Source organism: Condylura cristata, unplaced genomic scaffold, assembly GCF_000260355.1.
Source record: "Condylura cristata isolate star-nosed mole 26May11 unplaced genomic scaffold, ConCri1.0 scaffold00005, whole genome shotgun sequence".
Taxonomy (NCBI): domain Eukaryota; kingdom Metazoa; phylum Chordata; class Mammalia; order Eulipotyphla; family Talpidae; genus Condylura; species Condylura cristata.
Genome location: NW_004567106.1, coordinates 533,292 through 541,358, shown reverse-complemented (window position 1 = coordinate 541,358; position 8,067 = coordinate 533,292). Strand labels below are relative to the sequence as shown.

The following is an 8,067-nucleotide window of genomic DNA, read 5'->3' as shown; positions in this document are numbered from 1 at the left end:
ACCACTTCCGCATGGGTTCGATTCCCGCCTGCCCCGGAGGTGACCACATGGCGTGGCAGACCTCTCCTGACCCGCCCGCTGCTCAGCAGTGGACTTCATAGATCTGCCTGTTCTGCTCCCCGCTCTGTCTCTGGTGAAGCCTCTCACCACCCCTGAGCCTCTGGCCTGTACCCCAGTTCTGTATGCACAAATAAATCTTAAAAAAAAAGGAAAGGCTTCTCCTGATCCCCTGTTCATGGACTACAGGAATCAACATTATTAAAATGACCATTCTACCAAAAGCAATTTAATGATTCAATGTTATTCCAATAAAAATGTCAATGACATTCTTCAAAGAAGTCGAACAAATATTGATGAAATTCATATGGAGCTACCAAAACCCTGAATAGTGAAAGCTCTCCTTATTAAAACAATGGGGAGTGGAGGTGTCACATTCCCAGACTTCAAACAACTATAAGTCATAATATTTAAACAGCATAGTACTGGAACAAAAACAGATACATAACCAATGTAATCAAATAGAAAGCCCAGAAAAAAGCTGCACATATATGGACAACGGATCTTTGACAAAGGAGCAAAGAATTTGCAATGAAACAAGAACAGTTTGTTCAATAACTGGCGCTGGGAAAACTAGGCCACCATAAACAAAAGAATGAAAACTAGACTACTACTTCACACCATGCACAAATGGATAAAAGATCTGAACATACAACCTGAAATCTTAAAATATATAGAAGAAAATATAGGTAAAAAACTACAAGACATGCATCTCTGTAACATCTTTAAAGACTCATCTCCCAAAGCAAAGAATGTGAAGGAAAAGATAAACAGCTGGGATTACATCAAACTAAAAATCTTCTGTACAGCAAAAGAGACATTAACCAAAACAAAGAGACACCTTACTGATTATGAGAAAATTTATGTACTCCATACAACTGAAAAGGGACCAATCACAAAGATATATAAAGAACTTACACCTCAACAAGATCAAAGTAAACAATCTAGTTAAAATATTGGCAGAAGAACTTAAAAGATAATTCTCCACAGAGGAAATACAAATGGCCAACAGGTTAATGAAGAAATGCTCAACATCCCTCATCATCAGGGAAATTCAAATAAGAACCACAAGATCACATTACACCTGTAAGAATGGCACATATTTAACAGAAGAGCAACAACAAATGTTGGTGAGGATGTGGTGAAAAGGAACTCTCCTACACTGCTGGTGAGAATGCAAACTTGTCCAACCAATATGGACAGCTGTATAGAGGTTCCTCAGACTACTAAAAATGGAGCAACTATATGACCCAGCAATTCCATTCCTAGGCATCTACCCAATTACACCAAAACATTAATTCAAAAGCATACCAGTACCCTATATTCATTGCAGCACTATTTGTAAAAGGCAATCTATGGAAATAGCCCTAATGCCCAATAATAGATGACTGGATCAAGAAGATGTAGTATATACACAATGGGATGCTACCCAGTAATTTATAAAAGATAAATTCGGGCCCTCCCTGGTGGCTCAGTGGGTTAAAGCACTGCACTATGAAGCTTAAGCCACTTCCGCATGAGTTCAACCCCTGCCAGCTCCAGAGGAGATCCACATGGCACAGCAGATCTCTCCTGACCCGCCCGCTACTCCCCTCAGCAGTGTTCTTCATCGATCTGCCTATTCTGCTCTCCACTCTGTCCCTGGTGAATCCTCTCACCCTCTGCATCTCTAGCCTATGCCCCAATTCTGTATGAATAAATAAAAAAAAATCTTAAAAAAAAAAGATAAATTCATGCATTTGAAGCAACATGGATGGAGTTTGAGGGATTATGCTCAGTGAAATAAGCCAAAAGGAAAAAGTAAAATAGCACATGATTGCACCTATAAGAGGAATATAGGAGAACAAAATAAAGCATTAGAGAATAAATAACAATAAAAAAATAGTCAACTATAAATAAGAGACAATTTGCAGGGGAGTGAGAGGGATCAAAACAAGGGAGGGAAGAGCACAAGGGTTTATGGTGATGGTGCTGGGTAAACTGGTGGTAAAAATCCTATGGGGACTACACCTGAGAAAAGAAAGGAAACCTTGTAAAAAAAATGGAGTTATGTAAAATATATGTAAATGAATAAATTATATAGTAAAAATATGAAAAAGAACAAACTTCCAGAAGGGCTACTCAAAGACTGTCACACAGAGATAGTGAACTGTTAACCCATACCAAAGATATTATTCTTTGTTGGAGACCAGCTCCAACTATTGAGGTGTCTGGAGGCAAGACAGGCAGGGCCCTAAGGTGGGAAGGCATCGGCAAGCGGAGATTCCAAAAGGGGAGAGAGGAGCGGGCGCGAGGAATACACAAGAGTCAGGATTGGGTGCAAGTCTTCCTGCCATTCCCTCAGCAGGTCTTTATTTATACTGTGAAACAAGTAGCCAATTGCAATAATGCACAGGGCAAGCTAATGAGATGTCACCATAACACGTTCTCAAGGACAAGGGGAACAAAGCATTTTTCTCTTAACATATTATGGTATACTAGATTGTATGTAATTGTGATAATTATCATGTATACAGCTGTTTAGTTATCACTCAAAGGAAGAGGGGTCTGGGAAGGGGTGAGCTTTTTCGCAAAAGGTTGTTAGGGGTCTTGGGGTAGTAATAAATTGTGTTAGCAGTGTTATCAGTGATTGTCTAAAGAAAAGCTAGTGGCTAATTTAAGGCTAGCCACTAGCACTTTTAGTGCTTGTTTTTAAAAGGAGTAAATTAAGAGAAAGTTGTAACAGTTGTGTATCAAACAACACCTGTGTAGACAAGGTTAAAATTTGTCCATGAGTCCTGGTAGTCTTATCTGAGGTTTGCTTTTTTATATAAATAAACCAAGGAAGCCTCCCAGGAGTTTTTATTCCCTGGAGTCTTATCTCTCCTGGGGCTTGCCTTCTGTCTCAGAAGACAGGAATTTCTCTCCATGGGGCAGCTTGCCTGAACCAGGCAGCTGCCTTATGAGGCTAAAATAATCCAGTTGTAAACTGAATGTTGCTCAAAATGTTTTGATATTATGATTATACAAAAAAGGGAGGTCATAACATAAGTTAGCAGTGGAAATTCTGATTTTTCAGAGCTTTTTCCGATCTACCCGGAAGATGTCCGTCATATATGTGGCATAGCTCGTGTCAATTCTTGCCTGTTCATAGAAGCAGAACTCAATGGAAAACCAGTAAATACCATGTCTTTAATTTAAAAACTCTAAATTATATGCTCTAGCTTTCCATCTGCACACAACCTAGTCTTAAGTGATTACTTTGGAGTTGATGACCTTGGTGGATTTGTAACATAGGATCTCATCACCTCTCCTGAATTCTGTGTAAATGAATTTTCTACTGATTTCAGAGAGAATTATCTTTCCTTTTGGCCTGGATATTTGAGGTCTTTATAAAATTCTTACAGAATAATATTTAAAATTCTTACATGCTTTTCTCCAGGGGGAAGTAATAATAATAATAATAATAATAAACAACTATATACCAGAGTCATTTTAGGAGGTAGAATGGGGAATGGGATCAAAAATTGGGAGTGGGGGATGGAGAAGTGCACTGGACTATGGTGATGGCACATGGGTGATTTTGTAATGGGAACTCCACAGGGAATACAAATGAGATGGAAAAAGGCACAAAATCATGTAAAAATAAATTGTTATATTTAAAAAAAATTTTAAAAAAAGGAAAAAAAATCTTACATGCTTTTACATCTTTTTTTTTTTTTTAGCATACTTTGCCAAGTACCATAGAGTGAGACATATTCTACACCAAACCTCATAAATCTGGTGAATGAACTCCACTTGAAAATCTGTAGTTTAAATAGTTTACTTTGAAAAGAGGTCTTAAATGTGTATGGTGTCATGGCGATACAAAGTATATGGCGGTACAGTGGTGGAAAATTCCTTATCATGCTCTAGAACTTGGAAAACTTGTTAAAATTTTAAATTGACAAATTATCAAAAATATATAATTTTTAAGTTAAGAAAGTCATTCCATGGAGTTTTGTCAAAATGCCCACCCCAAACTAAGACAGTGAATTCAGGCTAATGGAATGTGAAAAGTAACCAAGGACTTTTGCAGTTAAGTATTAATTAAGATCCAAGTTTTATCTTTTATGTTGAAAATGTTAGAAAGACTTAATTTTCTCCAAACCTCACAGTCCCCATTTTTAACTGAGCTTAATATGATTACTTTGAAAAATTTTGTTAGAATGTAAGATATGTGAAGAGTAGCAGGCATAGAGAATGTTTGAATAGACACTAAACAAAGAAAGGCCATTTCACTGTAATAAATGCTATTTATAATTGTAAGTTCATTCCTCATTGAATTTTAAACTACCACTTGAAAATGAGGGTTAAAAACCTAGAATTTATATATAATTTATTTCCATTTATTAAAGAAAAACCCTAATTTGTTAAGTACATTAAGTACTTAACACACTTTATTTAAAACTATGATAGAGCACATCAACCCCACTAAATTTTTTAAACGTTCATTTTCTAACACTGAGATTTGTTAACTTTATTACTTCTTTTAACTTAGATCCTTTTTCAGGGTGTTTTACTCACATATTGAAAAGTTGATAGCAAAAGACCATTGAAATGAATGACAAATTTCCAGTATTAATGATTTTATTTTGAAATTAGGCTTCAGAAGTCTCTAGAAACAGAGGAGCCTCTTTACTGGCCAGACCAGCACACAGCCTAGTAGCTGCTATTCGAAGTCAGTATCAACAAGAATCGTTGCCACTGGGTATGTATCATTTTTGAACCCCCTAGAAACATAACACTTACCCTTGTTTTCCTTATCATCAATTCTGTAGTAATAGGATTCTGTATTTTCTCTCTCCTCTTTCATTGTAAAATATACTCCCTTATCTTCTGTTCCCACACTTCCTTTTTCCCATTTTCCTTTTTTCTTTCCTCCTTACTGTGTTCTATCTCTTCCCTTCCATCTCTCTTCTACTCACTTCCAGAACCTCATTTCCTTACATCTTCATTCCTTTCAGTGATTTATTGAAACTGAGTCCCAGACGTAATAATTTAAACTAGGTGATAGATTGTGTTACTTTACATGCAGCTTTTAATTTATATGCCTCTTCTTATGGGGATAAGTCAGCATAGTCTTATCGCCACATCAGCTCTCTCATAGAAAAATATTTAGCACTTGTATCAAGGCAAATGAGATGAAGATAAGAAATGGATTTGAATAATTGTCATTCTTGGAAAATCAACCCATCGCAATAGCTACAAGTGTCAGTTGCCCAAAAAGGGATTTATTTGAATGCATAAATAATATTTTGTCATAATAGCAGTAGTAAAACAAGAGAAATTAAAAAAGAGATGAACTCTCTGAGGGGATATTCACTTTATTCTTCACCTGTTCATATAGGATGAGTAAGCATTCAGTTAAGTTCCTGAAATATTAAGAGTGATTAACTTACATCTAATTTGCTTCTGGTTTGATTTGTTAAAATTTCTAATACTGTCATATCACAAAAAGAAAACTCAAGAACTTACATTTAGTGATGAATATACTACCGGCCCTATATTAATATTGGTATCAGGCAGCAATTTTTCTGTCATTTAGCTCTTTGAGCTAAAGATTCAACCACAACTTTGTTTGTTTCAGCATATAATGACAAGATTGTGGCATTTCTTCGCCAACCAAATATTTTTGACATGCTGCAGGAGCGTCAGCCAAGTGTGGCAAGAAACCATGCACTCAGGTAAAAACTCACCCTTTACCCATATTAATCAGGGTCTCTCCCCAGCTGGGAAACACCTGTCTATATAAGAGTGGGGACTTCTGATACATTTTATTCATGCATTTAAATTATAATTTCATTACTCAAATGAAGAGTCAAATGAAATACAAAGATTCGGTGATCAAGGTCAACTTCAGTATGTCTTTGCCTTGTTAAATAGCATTCATTTTTGTATCTCAAGGTTAGTTTTTCATTATTTCTTCTGTTCTTAGGTAGTTATGTCTCCCTACAACACTATAAGCTCTTTAGAACAGTGCCTATATACTCTTTGTTTTTGTTCCTACTCTGCCTCCTCAGAATTTGGTTTTCCACATTGGAGATACTTACTTAAGATGAACAGATGGGACAAACAGATGTGCTTTAGCATAAGAACTGTTGCCTCTACTTATGTTACCTCTACTTATGTTTAGCTTTCCTCATATTTCTTTACTGAGCCATGAAATGCAGTATCATACTGTCACATGGGTCAATTCTTCATGAGCAAATCTTTTATAAACAGCTTATTTATAACAAAATAAAGCACATCTAAAAGATTTTCAGAAGACTGTACTATAGTAAGATTTCTGACACAGAAACAAGAAGCTCCCAAACATTTTCATGATACTGATATTACACTAATGAGTTCACTGTTTACCTTCAAGAAGAATTTGAAAGTAAATAATATTTTAAGATTTATTTATTTATGTAAGCATGCAAGAACTGGGGTATATGTCAGAGCTGTGGTTAGAGGAGGGGTTTCAAGGATTCACCAGAGAAAGAGTAGGGAGCAGAACAGGCAGGTTTACTGATATAAACTGCTGAGAAGATCAGTGGGAAATACAAGAGAGGTCTGCTGCACCATATGATAACAGTGAGACTTTAACTTCTGTGCTACCAGGGATGTCCCCCTCCAAGTAAATCATTTTTAAAAGGTAAATTTAAAATGTCCCCTAATGAAAAAAGTAAATGTATTTCTACAGAGAAATATTTTTTCAAGCCTTAATATTCATTATTACATTGGAACAAAACTCAAAAAACCTTCAAAGTTTCCATATAGTGTGGAATTGCATGGCTATGATATTACAGATATGTAATCAGAGCATGCTGGAATTGGGAAAACTTTGGAAATTGTTTAGTATAAAAACTAATGACTCTGTCCATTCTTACTACTGCTCTACAGTATAACATTGGAAGTTCTAGCCATAGCAACAAGACAGGAACAAAATATACATGGAATCCAAATCGGGAAAGAAGAAGTAAAACAGTCTTTATTTGCAGATGATATCATAATTTACATGGAAAACCCTAAAACTCCATAGAGAAGCTAATCAAAACAACTGATGAGTTTAGTAAGATAGCAGGATATAAAATCAACAGACAAAAGTCAGAGGCCTTCCTACACAAAAGCAACCAATCAAAGAAGCAGAAATTAAAAAAAAAAAATCCCATTTTCAATTAAAACAAAAAGAATCAAATACCTGGAATCACCCTAACAAAAGAGGTAAAGGACCTATACAAAAATAACTACAAAACACTGTTAAAAGAAATACAAGACACCATGAAATGGAAAGACATCCCATGCTCATGGATTGGGAGAATTAACATCATCAAAATAGCCATCCTACCAAAAGCGATATACAGGTTCAACGCCATCCCAATAAAAGTCTCAATGACATTCTTCAAAGAAATAGAACAGATATTGATGAGATTCACATGGAACCACAAAAGACCTCAGATAGCCAAAACTATCATGACTAAAAAGAAGTAGAACAGAGGAATCACAATCCCAAACCTCAAGCTATACTACAAAGTCATAATAATCAAGACTGCATGGTACTAGAATAAGAACAGACACACAGACCAGTGGATTCAAATAGAAAGCCCAGGTACGAACCCACAGGTTTATGGGCAGATAATCGTTGGCAAAGGAGCTAAAATTATATGATGGAACAAAGAAAGTTTGTTCAACAAGTGGTGCTGGCAAAACTGGGAAGCCAAATGCAAAAGTAAATGAAACTAGATCACTACCTCACACCATGCACAAAAACCATCTTGAAATGTATTAAAGACCTAGACATAAAAATGGAAACCATGGGCCCTCCCTGGTGGTGCGGCGGGTTAAAGCACTGCACTAAGAAGATTAAGCCACTTTCTCATGAGTTCGATCCCTGCCTGCCCCGGAGGAGATCACATGGCATGGCAGACCTCCCCTGACCCGCCCACTGCTCCCCTCAGCAGTGTACTTTGTCGATCTGCCTGTTCTGCTCCCTGCTCTGTCTCTGGTGAA

At 36.5% G+C, this 8,067-nt stretch overlaps 1 protein-coding gene across 6 annotated transcripts in view; it reads left to right on the top strand.

Moving 5' to 3' along the window:
• The window catches only part of HECW1 (HECT, C2 and WW domain containing E3 ubiquitin protein ligase 1), a 426,246-nt gene that overhangs the window by 333,144 nt on the left and 85,035 nt on the right, over positions 1–8,067 (top strand). For all 6 annotated transcript variants that reach the window (XM_012720822.1, XM_004676647.2, XM_012720820.1 and 3 more), the window contains 2 exons: positions 4,681–4,786; positions 5,666–5,762. In XM_012720822.1, coding sequence (XP_012576276.1) covers positions 4,681–4,786; positions 5,666–5,762 — 203 coding nt within the window. The remainder of the gene's footprint in view (positions 1–4,680; positions 4,787–5,665; positions 5,763–8,067) is intronic.